Source organism: Prorops nasuta, unplaced genomic scaffold, assembly GCF_024137725.1.
Source record: "Prorops nasuta isolate Cenicafe-Biocafe unplaced genomic scaffold, Cenicafe_Pnas_1.2 PNAS00010, whole genome shotgun sequence".
Classification (NCBI taxonomy): domain Eukaryota; kingdom Metazoa; phylum Arthropoda; class Insecta; order Hymenoptera; family Bethylidae; genus Prorops; species Prorops nasuta.
In genome coordinates this window covers 6962558-6979983 of record NW_027116807.1, presented here as the reverse complement: position 1 = coordinate 6979983, position 17426 = coordinate 6962558, and the positions used below count along the sequence as shown (strand labels likewise).

Below are 17426 nucleotides of genomic sequence, written 5' to 3'. Positions count from 1 at the left end.
ACCATTGATACTGAATCAAATATCAAATACACATAAAATGTGTGCATAACTACATATAAACATTGTATATATATACAATATTAGTATAATTATACAGACAACACAACTTATTTATATAAGAATGTAGCGCCACGTAGTGGGCAAAATAATTATAGTTTTTAACATGTGAACTTAAAGTAATTTAAAAAAGCTGTGTATGTAAAGGCACCGTCACCCGCGTGCGCGAAAACAACCATAAAGAAGTGAGAATGTGTTGCTTTATACATACATACTTATAGAAACCGTGCACACCAACACAATGACAGTGAGATAAGAATGTATATTGGTGTATATGCATACTATCAGCGCAAACTATCGGTCAATTTTCGCAGTTTTTGAGTGTAATTTATTTATACGTATACAGTTATACATTGGTTGCGTTTCAAATTTTAAGCGCTAAGGTAGCGCTATATCATGATTGGTCAGTTGAATCAATTTGACCAATCATGACACGTATCTTACCTAGCGCTACTGTAGCGCTAAAGTTTTGAAACGCAGCCATTGACACTTCGCTATCATTGTGCTGGTGTGCACGGTCTCTATACGGAATGCACAGTGAAAAACTGCAAAAATTTGACGATAGACAGCTAAGACAGCACTGTAGCAAGTTTTTTGTGGCGTCTGTGCACAAAACCAGTTGGCAGCAATACACGTCGCCATCATATTAAAATCCACTAGGTTGCCTACACTGACCTTTCCCGCCCTTTTTGATTTCTAGACCTTTCAAAAGATAACTGATAAGTCACTTCGTTGTCTGACCTCGACCTGAGTAGCGGGTTTCAAGAGTTAAATACTTACCTGTTATAATTCTGTAAAATCATTTTGTACAGTGACATGGTGAAATAAAAGTTGAATTAAAACTTAACTCCTTAGACTCTCTCTACCCCGGATAAAAACCGAACACACAATAAAAGGTGGAACAAACCACTACATTTTCACTGTTGCGTTTTTCATATACATAAGCTTATACTTACACAATGATACATTCTCACTTCATTAACATATATTGTATCTCGAGCGTGGTGCTTAGTTGCTTACTACTGCCTACTACATTGAAAAATAAGTATTTACATATCGTACATATGTCGTTGATGTCGCACGTGAATGAATGGTTTTGTCTTCGGTCAAAGGATTGTGGAGTTCATAAAATAACATATTTGATTTCGGTATCGTTGGGCAGAAGTTGATGGACATTTAATGCTGTCCCAGAATCATCAGTCCTAACCAGTCCTAACGGAGTGGGCATCTCTTGTATGAGACTCAGTCTCCTGAAGGAACTCGTTAAGTCGTCAACACTGACTCCTCCGTATCCAAGACACTATTCTTTCTTCGATCTTCAGTTTTACGGTCTATTAACGAAAAAAAAACAATCATCTCGTAATCATCGCTCAGTGGCGAAATAATTGAATTAGAGCCGTAATGAAGAATGGAAAATGAACCTTTGCCCGTCGTATCGTGTTTCAACTAATCCATTTTGGTGTTAAGGTCAGGCCCAGTAGGGTCGTTTGAATCGATTTGCAAAATAGAGTGGTAAAAGTTTTACAGAAACTTTAAGAATCATGTTGAAAATTTATGGTGGAAATTTGCTCGCCTTTTGACGCGGTCTCCTTGAGGGTCTGCAACTTCCGGTTCCCTTCTCTTATGCTGCTGACTTTCCTGACGATTCTAATCGGTTAAAGACTGGCTTTCTTACCTAATGTTGTGGCTGCCGAGTGATCCGCAGTTACCCTAAAACACTGTTAATGTCATTTAACCATCTATGTACTTGGACAAATATTATTAAACTGCTATCTATTTGTTAAAACATTCACCTATCCATAGGATCAATTTCACAGAATTCAAAATCATATTGTATATGATGCTTGAGTATTGGATAATACAGACAACAGTATTGTATATATCATTCTCTAGTAAACTGCAAAAATACACTTTGTTACATTAAAATTTTATTAAAAATATTTGTAATTCTTTGTTAACAATTAAGTAAAAATCTGGTTTTTTGTATATCATTGAGCACTGGCCTTAGCAGACTACCTGTTGAGCTTGATCTCAAATTTTTCCAAAACTATTTTAGGTGTAGAGGCAAGTTAAAAGTTCTGTACGACCCGTGAGTGTTAAATGTTGGTCGATGACCTGAAAAAAGTTTTAAAATAATCTTATATTATTTCAATGGAGGATTTAGTGTTATATCAGAAGTAACTTGAAAATAATTGCCAGTGAGACTGCACCGCGCCGTAGTTACTTGGTGGCGTTGAGTAGAAGTAGGGAGTGAGAAAAAGAGACAGACATGGTAAAAAACTAAATAATTAAATAAATTAATAATTTCAACTTGGAATATTCAGGATTCTAGAGGTACAAAAGTATGATATTATCGTAATTCCTTTAAATGATATTTTAAAAGAAATTTTAGGGTGACAGAATTTTGCATTATGAACCAAAAATTTATATTTTATTTAAAGACTTGATAAAAAGAGATACGAGAATCCATTTAACGTGGATAATGAGAATTTCTTTTCATCAGTACAAGTTGATTGAAGTAAAATAAAAGGTTTAAAAAATTCACAAAACAAATTTAACCAGAAATCTTTATTTTTTCTAGCTCACTTACAATTGAATTTAGATATTCTTCAAGCAAGTGACATTGAGATGAGATATTCTCTTCTTGCCACATTTGATCTTTAACTTTTGTCAAAGTATTCTGTAACGATAGCTTGACACTACCTAATAAGGCCCGTTTTTTCTGCTCTGAACATCCAATGAAGCACTGTAAAGTAATTGTCGCCAAATTGATACACAACTGCAATACCTCTAATGTAGTTTCTGGTCTTTGGAACCAGCGTGAATTAGAAATTGCGGCTTTATAACCATGCTGTAAATATTGAACGGCTATTTGATCGTCAATTTCCGTTTTCTTCAGTAGTGTTAATTGAGCATACAACTTCCACACGTCCGAATTATTCTGGACAGAGGCAGATATTCTTCCAAATAATTCTAATGCTTTCGGCAATAAACGTAAACAAGAATTGCCAGTAAAATCTTCTATATTATCTCTAATAGCATCTGCTAATATTTTTAAAACTTGAACATCAACATGCTGATTTTTAAAATCCAATACTCTATGATAGCAGCCTATAACCTTTGAAGAACGTATTAATTATTTTCAAAAAATTAAAAAAGAAAAAATAGAATTTATAAAATATTTACTTAGCACTTACTTCTGAGAAGTGACCAAGGTCTACACAGACAACCATCATATTGTCCCAAATCTCCCAACGATCATAATTACATCTAATTGCCTCTTGAATAGCCATGTATGCTCTCTGTTTATCTCCAAGCATTATATAAGCTTTCCCTAAATTATTCCATGCTTCAAAAGTCTAAAAATATATGCTATTTCAGTTTTAAATTATATGAATTTTTATAGAATAGTGGAGTTTTACGAACATTATACTCCAAGGAGCAGTACGTTCTGTAAGCTGCTGCTGCTAATTTCCAATCTTTGGTTTGCAAGGCTGAAAATCCAAGTCTAAGCCAAACGTTCTCTTGAATGTAGTTCAATTCCACTGATAATTGAAAATGCGGTATAGCAGCTTCATACTAAAACCAAAGTCAAAGAAATTAATAGTATTATTAAAAGTACTTACATTTTATAAGTTTTGTTGCAAGCATAAATTTACTTCTTTTTTTAAAAAGTAATGATTTCCCCAATGTCTTTGCACTTTACTACTTTTTTTTTCTGATAACTTCCATGCTGTTTCATAATGATCAATATTCTGTTCTGCATCCCCTAATAAGCACCATAGTTTCACAGTTGGTTTCTTTGATATTTCTTGTTGAATAATTTCAGCTGCCTAAAAAAATTATCTATAGAATTGAAATTAAATTTTTTTTTTCATGATTTAAAATATTATTATTGCCTTATGCTTAAGCTCCAATATATTGTAGCATACAATAACTTCTTCCCAAAGTCTCAATTTAAGGTAGGCATCTAGAGCAGCCTTGATCAATCCCAAGTTTAACATTAAACTGGCCAACATTTCTTCTAGTACCCAAATGGGCTGTAAACCACTTGCAAAAATCAAATCTATTCTTCGATGTACAGGCACTTTGCAATTATGTATTTCTTGTAATAAATTTTCAGCTTGCATCATTGATCTTTCAATAGTTCTTTTATGAGATGATTCTAAACAACAACGATGTTTCAGGGCTGATACTTTAAGAGACCATGCTTTTGTATCAAGTATTTGCTAAAAAAAAATCATTTTAAGTGGAATATAGAAATATACAAATGAATATACACTTTAATTTACCATTAAATACGGTTTAATCTCCTCTTCGCTTATTTGGTGTTTGGGCTGTGATTGTTTTATATGCATACTGAAAAAGTTATTGAAATTTATTATAAAACAATAATGATAAATGTAATATTTTTAATCATATCTTACAATTTTGTTAGAATTACTGCTTCTTCCAAACTTCCTAACTGAACTTTCTCCTTTGGTTCAGAAAATTCTATACGCTCTAATCTTAATTCATCCTCCAAATCCACAGATTTTGGCAAATCTTCACAGATTTTATATGGGAAAACTTCTTTATCTACTTTCACTTTCAAATATAATTGTGCCTTATCTTCCTGCTGATATTTGGTTCTTTTACCCATGGCACCTTCCAAATTAAAAGTCAATTTACAAATTTTTTCTGCTATTTGTAGGAAGTTTTCTGAAGTCTGTACCCTTCCATACAGAATATAAAATTGAGCTACTTCAAGACTAAATAGAGTTTTGCAGTACAAATCTTTTAAAAAGTACTTCTGATTGATTACTGGAATTAATCGAGATGTTTCCTCATATAAATTGCTAGAGTACTCTTCCATAATAAATTGATGCAATAAATTTATTCTAAATAACCACCATGTACTACTGTCATATGTACTCTGTATATAGTTATTAGAAAATATTTCTTTCGAGATATAAAGAAGTTCTGGTTTTATTAAGTTCTCATTGCAGTCACTGTAGGATGATAAAGATATTAATGCTTTTTGTCTTATAGCTTCAAATTGATTGTCTTCATCCAGATTTCTTGGTCCAGTCCAATTATGCTTCAAAAAATTTATTAAACAAGACACTCCTAAAGAAAACCATGAATCTGAATTTTGTATGCCTTCTTGTATACTGTTATTTATAGATTCCTGTAGGCATTCTTGAAGAATCAAATCAATAAAATTGGATGATTTGGTTTCTTCAAACACTTCATTAACTATAGATAAATCATTTTCTAAAATGAATTAAAACCAATTAACATAACAATAAAAACAAAAATAGAGATTTCATACCTTTTTCATTGACAAAATTGATTAACAAATTTTCTTCAATATTTTTGCTAATTTTTTTTGTCAAAGTATCCATTTTAGAAATAATAACTGTCTGTTAACAAATGTACAAAGCTTCAGTTTAAACATACAGTCCATATAGAGATCCTGAAAAATCCTAAGTATCCTAACCTGTTTAGTACACACTCGACTCACACGACACACAGTTTAAAAAGACAGGCACGCGCACGCGGCACCTTCTGGCTTCTGTTACATACCTACAGAGTTGTCGATCAGCTTTGCTTAAAGTTCTTATTTTTGTTGAATCGAGGAAAATGCAAGGTCTTTTTCTTAAGGATGGTATTCTGAATGTAAAAAGCCTATTGCAATAGGTGCACAAGGGATAATCATGTTCATAAGTGTCGATGGGAGAAATTTCACTCTTTACGATCGTGATCGAAAATGCAATTACGTTCCTAGGAATGTATGTATTCACCATCGCAACACTCACTAGGTGGCGCATCGAATCGTGATAAAAATGGCCGCTTGAAAATGAAAACATTAGAGAAAAAGAGATAGTGCAAGTTAGAAAAAATAGAATAAATATAATTATTAGGTCACCATTAATGGAATTACTTTTGCAATATGTTCAACACACTAAATATTAATTTCTGTGAACAATTTTTTCAATGTTTTCCTTTCTAAGTCAGTTCTGAATTCACCACCAGTTGGCGCTGTCCTTTGCGTGTTTGTCTAAAATAATTCTACGCTACTGGGTGATTTTTTGGTGAGTCTATTAATACCACTGGACCTATCTGAGAGACTTATGAGAGTAATGAGAGTAGTAAAAAGTGCAGAACTGTCAGTCTGACAGCGCGGTCTCTTAATCAAACGTGTGTTAGTGTAATTTGTTAAAAAGTTATAATTTGTTTAAAAATATTAATTAGTTTCAGTGAAGTTATAAAATTTTTAATTATTTTTCTGGATTATCGAAGAAAACAGGTATAATAAATTTTTTATACTTCTAAAAACTTATATTACGTATTAAGGAAAAATGTAATATAATTCTTGTCGAAATTAACTTAATATATAAATGTTTCAAACAAATAGATTCATCAATTTATATAAGAAATACATAATAAAAAATATTATTATAATTTTTTAAATGAAATGCAGATCCTTGCATATTTATTATCATATATATAATTAATTGGTAAAATTAATGTTAATTATAATGTCTCTTTTTCCCAGGTGTAAAGGTTCTATGAAAGGTCCTGTTAAGAGTAAAGTACATACGTCATGTTGATTTCAACCAGAGGAATTAAGCAGCGTTATGGAATGGAACTAAGATTCAGATAGTGTACGCAGCATGCTCTCTACATCTATAACAAGCCAACCTGTTTTCTTAGATAAGTAATATTATTGATAATCATATATAAAATGTATTCAAACATGATCCTTTGTGGTTTCTCTTTAGTTTTGCAGGTCTAATTTTCTAACACAGCTGATGAGCTACATCCAATCAATAATAAAAATGAGGCAAAGCGTTGTCAATTCTTCTGCTTCAAATTTGGAATCCCCAAGCAGAAATGAAATAGAATTATCAAGAGAAGAGTTGTTATTCAGGTATTATTTAAATAAGATCTAGATGTATCATTTTGATAATTTGGTAGTGATTTTCTAAACTTTATTATATTAAAATATATTTCCTTTACTGTTTAAGATCCAGTAAATGTTAAAAGATTTGACTTCCAGTATTTGGTCTGGAAAACTGTCTTGCATTATAAATGAAGATGAAAGAAATCTTATATCTTGGTTCAAAGCAGCTGGGTACAGGATAATGAATTAACCTTCCAATATAATTTTCTTTTCTTTATTTAGAGAGTACGATTATATTATATTATACTGTGAATTATAAAAGATTTATTACAATAGTACACTGCCGTCAAAAGTTTAAGAACACTTGAGAAATTTGGTTCAAAATCAGTCACTTCTTTAAACGCGCATAACTTCGTAACGAGGAAAGATACAATAAAATTCAAAAAACCCTTGGAAAGCTGATAAAATTCTACATATAGTGGAATTAGCTCAATGCACGGAAAAACATGTAGTTATCGAATTATAATTAAAGAAAAAAATGCTGCTAAATTTAAAATTTTTAATTTTTAGTTACGTCAATTCAACTTGTTGTAGCACTTGCAATAATTGTGGTAATTATGTGAAACTTTGGTGACATAAAGTTCAAAGTTGCAGCTTTAATTTGAGCTATCAAACGTCGCGATATTCATTGTATTTCCTTATTACCATAACATTTTTCTGAGTAATGTCGAGAAAAACTTTTGACCAAAAACAACTGCCCTAGCATTTGAAACAATTTCAGATTGAAGAATCCGTCGGTATTAAACGGTAGAGGGTAAAGTGCCATAATATTTTCCTATAGCAAATTTAAGGAACTTTGGGTGAGTAGTTTATATTATGCAGCACATGCCCTCTACCGTCTCATCAACTATAAAATAATATGATATAGTAATGTTCATCCTTCCTTAAACATTTATGTACTGTATGAGGTTAATTTGGAGATTATGAAATCATATATTTTTTCTTTCAGTTACAAAATGTTGACTGTATAATAGTTTTGAAATGCAAACTATTCTTATTTTTTATTGAAATTAAATAAAACTTATTCAGAAAACATACAAACACATTTTGATTATGCATGTCTACACAATTTAGTGGATACATTGACGTGTTTAATATTATCCTTTACTAAGGAGCGAACTCATAAATAGGTCAAACTTGTATGCATGTTTAAACAAATATTTGTATTCCTTTTTTAGTGTTTCTTCGTCTTCAATAAAATAATTTTTTTTTCATAAATTACGTAATGCTTTACTATTATTTTTTATGATACCATATAATCGTTTACAAATTCCCCTTTTCATATTACACAATTTTAATGTTTTCTACACTAAAGCTGAAGATATTTTTGATGAAGAATAATAGTTATAGCCTTTCTAAACACTCGCCTTTGAGAACCTTATAATTTCAGCATCACTTATCTACACCCAGATTTTAACAGTCTAATCTCACTAGTGTTATAGCTGTTACTTATTGTATTTTAAAGTTGCTTTTTATATTCCTCTTTTTTATAATATGAAAAGTAATTAATACACTTTATTTTAATAAATATTTACACAGACGTGCCAAATCTCATTTTCCTCATTTTTAAAAATGGTCGGAGACGATTCTTGTAGATCTTATTGTGTTGTAAACGAACCTGATTTTGAAATTACTCCAGTAAATCAGATTTTTTTTTAATTTTTAGCTTAAATAGTACAAAATGGCTTTTTTCGCCATTTTCATTATTTTACTTCAGAGAACGAATTTTGTTTAAATTCCACAATTAAACCATATAGTATTATTCGTTAGCTTTAAAATCCATTTTCAAAACTTATTATACTAGCAGGATGCGATGCAATAGTGGTAATTTACAAAAAGAAAATTTGTTCTCTAAAATAAAAATCATAAACTGAGGAAAACAGCCGTTTTTCAGCCATTTAACTGATATTTCAAAACACCTGATGTGATAGACAAATTTCAAAGCCACATTCATATTCAGTAAAAAAAATGGAAGAATTGCCCCCCCCCCCCTCCTTCCCGTCCATTCTTGAAACTGAGAAAATTGAATTTTCCAGGTCTGTGTTATTGTTGAAGATATAAAGTCGTAGCAAACTATACATATTACAATAATAGCATAGATACCACACATGCTACCATAGGAGTTGTTGAATTGTTCTCATCTTTTCACACCGTTCAGAAAATACTTGTGAAATTTCCTTTATGGCTGCTGGTAAAAATTCCTCCATTTCCTTATCTCATTCTTGTATGACAATTCCAAATATTTTCTTCTTTTATATATAAGTTGAACTTCCTGTAATCATTAAACACGGTATGAGGATCTTAATTGCAGCTTCGAAACTCGACATATAATAATAATATGAAAAATACATTAGAATATTACAAATAATATCAAATCAACAGACCTATTAAAGACACTATCTCAACTAGACCTAAGACTGTATGATGAAATTTTTCTAATTAAATAGTCAAGAGTACTTTCGATATGTAAAGTATTAGTGTTAATCAAGCATATAAACACAATATATAACATGCTATTGTTAGACAATATGTCAAAAATTACTAAGTTGATCTTTCACTCTTTGTCGAAGGGTATGGAAATTATTCTGTGGGAGATTTCCATTCTATGTAAACTTCAGATCAATAAAAAATTGAAGATGGCTTACAATAAATAAATGATTAAATCTGTAAAATAAACAAAATACATCCACAAAGCATACAAAAGATTTATTCTTGAATATGCACTTATTATATACAAAAGATATACTTATCTAAAAGTATTTTTGTTATATTCTTTGTGCATATGCCATATGGCATCAATATGTATAGTGAATGACAGGCCATTTCTCTTTGGTTTTCTTACAGAGATGGTTATTATACTTTTAATTCTTTTATGCCTCAAACTTTCTATATTACTTATTATAATCTTTTAATTTCAGCTGTAAGTATCAATGCACACACATTTACATGAAAACATTTTTGGATTACTTGTGTTCGTAAGTTTCTTCTACTCGCACGCATGCGCACAAAATACATTATAATATAGTCTACTCATCGAAAGCTCCATCCCTAGAAAGTAACTATAAAATTTTATGGCACTTTACCCTCTACCATAATCTCATTAAAAGTAATGAAAACAAAACTGTCTAAAATATACAGGATACATAATTTTCAACTTGTTGATATTTTTGTAAACATTGTAACTCAATTAGTTTTGTAATTATTGCAAATCTAGTTGTTGGGCAGGAACGAAAACCATGACGTTTAACCTTTAGACTGGCAGTAATTTTTCTGAATGAGTTTTTAAATCTGATTCAGAATCATTTTGAATATAAATAATATGTTTCACTTAAAACGTCGTGGCAAAGATCTCACGTGGTTTCAGAAAATATGCAATGTTTAATATTTTAGTAAAAATGCATGAGCACTTTTGTATTAAATAAGTGTTAAAATTTTATAACATTATATATCTTTTCTAAGAAACTCTTTTCTTTCGTTTTGATTATATTATTTTTCGTAGTCGTTAATTTCTTATTGTCTTCATTAATATTAAACAAGATAAAGCTAGCCAGCAACTTTGACTCTAAATTTGTACTCTACTTATACTTAACTAAAATTACTTTTAGATTGGAAAGCAAGAAGCATTCGCAAAAAGTTTTTGAAGAAAAATTGTTAGGAAAAATGCTGTACAGTAAATATCTTTTTCTAATATTTCATATTTGGTTTTATTAATTCTTAATAATATCAAATTTTCTAGCATTGGAGTATTTGAGAGAAAGCCAAAAGGTATCAGAACACCTGAGAATAAGTATAAGAAATTTTGAGGAGCAGAAACGTCTGAAAACAATATGTTTAAATGACATGTTAAGATAAATTACATTTCAATTTATATGTTACAAACGAGGCGGTCTAATAAATGTCAAGCAAGATAAATTATTGTGATTATTTAAAAAAACTCTAGTGGATAGTAAATATTTGAGCGACGAATCATGCGATGTCTTCCTTTTTGATAAGTTACCAAGGTAAATATAAATTTCTTTGTTGATTTAAATTAAAGCATTTCAAAGAAATTAAGTGATAAGAAGAATATGCACTTTTTATTTCAGCTTATTCATAGAGGGTGGAAAATTTGATGAAACAGAAAAGTCTAATATTTAATTTACAAATAGGATAAACAAAGAGGAAAATATTGCATATGAACTGGAGGAAGCAGTTGATAAATTGAATTTTTCTTAATCTTGTGATATATTTGATTTGTTTTTTGGTTAGAAATCTTTCTCTAGACGTAGGAAATAACAAAATTTTAAAAATAGATGGTTTAATGATAAGTGATTCAAATTTTTACTGTCAAGAACAAAATAAATTGGTTAGATTAGCTAGCTTTTCCTTTATAATTTTGATCGTCTGAAAATATAGGTCTTTGGTCTTGTTAGACATCAACGCCCACGCAAAAGGAAATACCTACAAAAAGAATAGTATATGTAATGAATTAAAACAATAGAATACAATGTTATTGTTTATTGTACGAATATATTTAATTTACTAGATTTAATTAAATATTATCAATGATGAAACTAACCTTGGCGTATTTCTCCGTCATCACAGTAAAAAGTTGGAATATCCCTTTTACTTTTGGTTTCATTTTGTATGTTGCATCTGCAAAATAATCAGTCGCGCCTTCGGTCAAGCATGCAGCAATATTTTTGAATCCAAATACAACGCATTAAGATTCATTAATTTCGTAACGATACGTAAAAACTTCGAATTTAAATTAACACGTTCGCCATTTTCAGTAATAAAAAAATTAATTATTTTCTCCCACTACCCCTGGATTTTTAGTAGGTCCTCCGTGTCATTTAACCCATCCGGTATCTCAGGTTTGGTATTGGTGATCCAGTTTTGCAAAGATTTTTTAATTTCATCGAAAGAAAGATGCTGCGACTCTTCAGTGTATATAATATATAAAAAAAATACATACATTTCATAGAGTGTAAATATACTATTTAATTATAAGTTAATATTTATAATTATTTGTATGAAATAGTAGTATTTATTTATTACCTAATAAACTTATTTTATCGAAGGTTTAATTATTTTGTATTTATTACCTTCGAACACTTTCGTGATAAATTTCCTGCGCAGTTGCCATCGAGTTTTTTGACAGTTCCAAAACAAATTTCCTAATTTTGGCTATACATAAATAATTAGGATCTGCATCGCGCATGTTGTTCTCGAATATCATTTGGAAAGTGCCATTTGCATCAATAATTCTCTTACCGGAAAAAAGACGGTCTTAACAAATTAAGTACCTTAAAAAAAATCAATATTCATTTATATACTACCAACAAGATTAAGAGAAATCTTATTTCCATACGAAATGTAATGATTATGAAACTATTAAACTATCATAACTGTATTAAAGATCTTTGCATAGCCAATATTCATGCGTACCATTGTATCATCAATCACTTTTCTTATATTAGAATTCAGGAAACAATCTGTAATATATATAATACAAAGAATCAATCTCTTTTAAAGAAAAATAATTATATACTTTTATATGACATACGAAATACTTATCTGATATTTGTTCCTCATAACTTGCGTATAATTACATTACAGATGATTACTTCTGCAGTTTTTTTCTAACACTAATCTCTTCTTCTCCTGTCAGAATATTTTTATGCTTCATTTCAGCTTTCTTCAATCTTGAGCACGCAAAATACCGACGTTACCGACATGGCGTGTTACGACGACAATTTCTGCGATTCAATTTGCCCAACCTGAAGTTAGCATTTTTCTGTGAAAATAGTTTTCTGCAATCTGTGCGACCCTAAATTTATAGTTATCCACAGTAGATAAATAAGGAAACTATGTCAATAACATAAAAATGTAAATAAAAATATAATAATAGTAGAGAAAAAAGTAAAGCATAGTTTTTAAACAAGGAAATAAATATTTAACAAATGCTTTAAATGTGCTGAGTTTATGAGATTAAAAAAATATAAAAAAAAGTAGCCATATATACAATACATACACACGTATGTAGAATTTAATTGCATATTTGTTAATAATTACTATACTAGTAAACGCACTCGTATTCAATGAAATATAGGGTGGTAAGGTTTTCACATTATTGGCATATATGAATTTCGTGTGAGATTCTAGGGTAGGTGATTCCCACGCCTTCGCCACTTCAAGGGATTACCGTAAGCTACCCTTACCCCCTTTGTTTGTATAGTGCGGCATTAATGCAGCAGGCTATTCAATCTTATCCGATTTTTCTGTCGTTCTCGTCGGTCGATCGACGCCCACGCAAACCTCCTGCACCACCGCCTCTTTTTTCAAATAGGATTTTGATTTTTATCAATTTTTTTATAACGCATATCTTGCTCGCCCTGATGACCTTTCAGCTTTTTAAACTCATCGTGCACCACCCATCACTAATTTACTTTAGTAAATGAATTCAGTTTAAAGTACAAATTCGTACTTTGATTTAAAAGCCGCTTAGAACTCTACACAAATTTTCAATGTGAAATTATTAAAATCAACCTTCTTATTACGAGTGATTTCCACAACTTTTTTTAATCCTGAAACGTAACTATTCTTTCAAAGTTTGTCGAATAAAATCAGCACATAAGGTATAAATTGATCAGATCGCTCAGCGAAATATTTATTTATGTTTAGCGGCGTACTACAACCGAACGAATATCTCTTTTGCAAATATTTACAAAGTTTTGTAGATATTTTCGAGCTGAACTGCGTACATGCATTTCGTGATGTCGAAAGGCCAAATAAAGATTAATGCAACGTATACCCGAATAGATGCGTGATGGTCCTGAATGGAATTGGATCAATGACCTTTAACCCTCATTAAGGGTCAACAATAATTACTTCCTTTACGTCACTCGCTCCACTATATTTATACCAAAAAGAATCCAGTTTATTTTCGACGCCTCTCCGTATATCTTATCAGTTTTTAACAAGTTTTTCAAAACATGACTGACACAATTGTTATTGATGAATACTCGAAGGAAAGCTGATAATAATTATTATATGTCATAATCATAGAAAAACTGTTTTTCTTCTTTTCTTTTAACAGCTGGCATACGAATAATTTTGATAAGATAGTCCTGTGGCGTCTTGGTCATAATCGGATTAGTAGTGATTATAAAGGCTAGAAAATGTCAGGTTATGATGGATAGAGTGAAACAGGATCTTGGCGGGGAGTGCATTAATTAAAGATTAGGTTCCCCTTTTTTTGAAGTTTAATCTCTATAATGGAGCCGACGCGACGGTGCAATTAGGAGGGACTTATTTCGCGTCTTTCAATGCTCTTCCTCCTCCCGTACAGCCCTCTCTTATACTGTTACACTGCACACTGTGTTACGTTACGTATTCTGTTTGAGCGTGCATTTATGGTCACGTGACAGGCACGCGCCGGTCGTTACACCATAGCCATTGGCAATTGTTTCCCCTAAAAATTATTAGATCCCGTCGGCTCTCTTAGAAGACTGGTACCTATATACGCATACCACATGTTTGCCGTGAAGTAAATTAAAATATGTTCCAACCCCAATGCCAATTGCAACTATTCTACAAATTTCCAGTATACGACTGACGCAACAAGATTGGACGAAATGCGTTTTTCATTGGTAATTGGCGCGAAAAGTTTAGCGGCATGCTCAACAGTACAGCGCTGCGCGGTTAAATATCGAACAGTTGAAACCCTACCTACGCAATCGTTCGTCCGTATAATATATACATACTGACGTCATCTGAATCGTGCCGAACCATGCGCTCTGACGTACTTCGCGTTGCTCAAGACCGTCAGAACGTCCAAGAGGGTAAAAGCGGCATCATGGAAACTAAAATTTGATCTTTGCCCTCGACACAAAGCGAGTCTATAGATACTTAACCTCCAACGAATCACGTTCGCTCTTTCCCTCGAGGTACTTTCATGCTACTAAAAACAATGTGAAAAAATATTTCGTATTGAGCAAATATTTACTATTTATGAGATTGTTGACTCTTTTAAAGGAATATCCAAAACAATAAGGCGTTAATTGTGATTGGGAAACCGCGAAAGAAATTGAAAGTGCACTTGAGGGGGGGAGGGGTAATCTTTTGGCGTAAGGGCAATGGCGTCAGTGTTCGAATGGCTCGAATGTTATGACAATTATGAATTTTCCGTAGGCGCTTGGAGATGGCACGTGGCGACACGCATCGAGGGACACGCAAGGCGCGTGCCGCCGCGTGAGAACGGCCTCGCTCACACGCGTCTCACGCACACGGCACACGCGTGCATAATTCTCCAAAAACCCCCTCTCTTCACTCCGCCATCTTTAGCTTTGAACTGCACTCTCCCCACTCTCGCCATTCGTTAGAACAACTAACCTAACCTAACTCACTGGATGAACTGGATCTCGATCGTTCAAATCGTTCCTCCAGAGGTGCCTCAATCTTGAGCAACAATATAAGTTTTTCAGATATTTGCATTTACGAGATATCTGCTACATCTTTTACACGAAGATTACATTCCTAGTTTTTCAATTTCCTTGTTAAAAAAAAACCGTTTATTTAATTGAGAACCTAATCACATTTGCGATAGTATATGTAAAGTCATAAATTTCAACAATAAAAAGCTTCAACTATATCCTCGAGTAAATTCCTTATACATTGGTAAAGTCATGCTTTGCTCTTTTCTTCGTTCTTATAGGTTCTTAAGAAAGAACGGGGCGAGAGAGTCACCATCTTTAAATACGTACCGTGGAGATTTCCGGATGGATGAACGTCCGCCTCGTTTCCTTTTCACCTGCTGAGAGTGAGAGTGCGCCGAGTGCGAGCAAGGATAATGATCGGTACTGAAAGTAAAAGCGCCGATCAAAAGATCAAGCGCACGCGTTGCCATGTGCGTGTGCGTGTCTAAGGCTCGCGTGCACGTGCGTAAGACGCGTACACGCGCCCCACCTAACCTATAAGACCACCCAACTTGTACACCTACCTCGATTTCTGTCCCTACGTCCGACTGCAATTCGTAAAATTTGCTACTTTGTCGATACTTCTACAACTTCATAAACGGAAACTTTATTATCTACTATATTCCAATAATCCCAATCTGGTTTGATATGATCAATTTCCCCCGATCATTCTTCCATCCGATATTCTCCTTAGTAGTTTCCGACAAATTCACCCAATTAATATGCATCGATGAAGTCGCCATATTATCCATATTCCATGTGTGTACATATGCAAGCGTGCTCCTTTCACGATTGTAGGTTAAATCGTTCGGAAATCCCGGCCAAAACCTTGCATACTCCTCTCTACATACGGAATTTTATGCAGATTTCAGAATTACGAGAAAGGTCGGTTAAAAAAAATCAATCGACCGGATGATACACGCGATTAAATTATCAGGAGAGTCGAGGCTGCGGTTGCGTAACGTTCCGTAGGCAAAATTCATCAATCACTAGCGGATTAATCCAATTGGTTGGTCCTTTTCCTCCTGACAAATCCCAGCGGGCCATTGAGCACTCGTTTCAGGTTTTCACATGGGATAGAAGGGGGAGGGGGGGGGGGGGTACACCTAAAAGCAGTATATAATAATATCGCTGAAAATGAAAGTACACTCTGATCGAATTACGATCCTTCTTTTAATGATCTCATTAGGTAGAATGTGCTCTGGTGATTCTAATGCAAATTTCTCTAATTAGACTTTAGAGATGAGCGATTAGCTCGGCTGGAAAATCTTATCGAAGGGTGTAGCGTAAAAGGGTCGATTGATGATAGGAAAAATTAAGGCGTTTGCCATTTTAGATAAGACTAATAAAAGCAAACTCTCGTGGACCTTTGGCCGCTCTGACCCCTGGGGAGGTTAAGCTACGCTTTTTCCTTGAAGCTGAAATACCCATGGCTGTGCGAAGGAAGAGATCGGACTAAAAACAAAACGGATATTAAAATAGCGTGCCAATTTATAGGCAGGGCTATGAATAGAACGATCCCGTGGGAGGTAGACAATTAGGAAAAGGGACGACGATCGATCAAAGAGGTTAACGCAAGTATCGACGTTAGAGAACTATCGATCTAGAATGAGAGACATGATCACGTGGTTCGTCGAGCGCTACTACTTGACGCGGGAGACTCTACCTACCGGGAGAGTGTCGAACGAAGACAGAAAAGCTGAAAGGTTGCAGTCGAGGTAACTCGAGGAACTGGAGGTAAAATTGCGATAAATCGTGGGGAAAATTGAGATAGGCTGTGGGATAAGTGGTTTTGGAGATGCGGTACGAAAAAGACGGAGATTTTCTGGTATGTTAATAATGGTGGGGAGGTGTTGGAGCGGGAGTAGGGATAAAAAGAGAGAAATTTGATAAGGAATAGACTGAGGCAGGAGGAAAAATAAGAGGCTAAGCTAAGGGAGAAATGTGCAGGGGCTCGTGCG

General features: G+C 33.0%; 2 protein-coding genes across 2 annotated transcripts; one reads left to right on the top strand and one right to left on the bottom strand.

The window, feature by feature from the left end:
• Nucleotides 1-2611: 2611 nt before the first annotated feature.
• Nucleotides 2612-5928, bottom strand: LOC136777124 (tetratricopeptide repeat protein 27). The gene is made up of 9 exons (XM_066733197.1): nt 5626-5928; nt 5372-5525; nt 4485-5313; nt 4350-4416; nt 3957-4286; nt 3717-3890; nt 3484-3636; nt 3255-3416; nt 2612-3175 (listed from the first exon to the last, which is right to left on the bottom strand). Exons 2-9 carry the CDS (start codon nt 5442-5444, stop codon nt 2612-2614), a joined length of 2352 nt encoding a protein of 783 aa, XP_066589294.1. The 5' UTR covers nt 5445-5525; nt 5626-5928.
• Nucleotides 5929-8578: 2650 nt separating this feature from the next.
• Nucleotides 8579-11442, top strand: LOC136777123 (uncharacterized). The gene is made up of 4 exons (XM_066733196.1): nt 8579-8644; nt 10466-10676; nt 10743-11007; nt 11092-11442. The coding sequence occupies exons 1-3, from the start codon at nt 8579-8581 to the stop codon at nt 10856-10858; spliced, it is 393 nt and encodes a 130-aa protein (XP_066589293.1). The 3' UTR covers nt 10859-11007; nt 11092-11442.
• The last annotated feature ends 5984 nt before the right edge of the window (nt 11443-17426 follow it).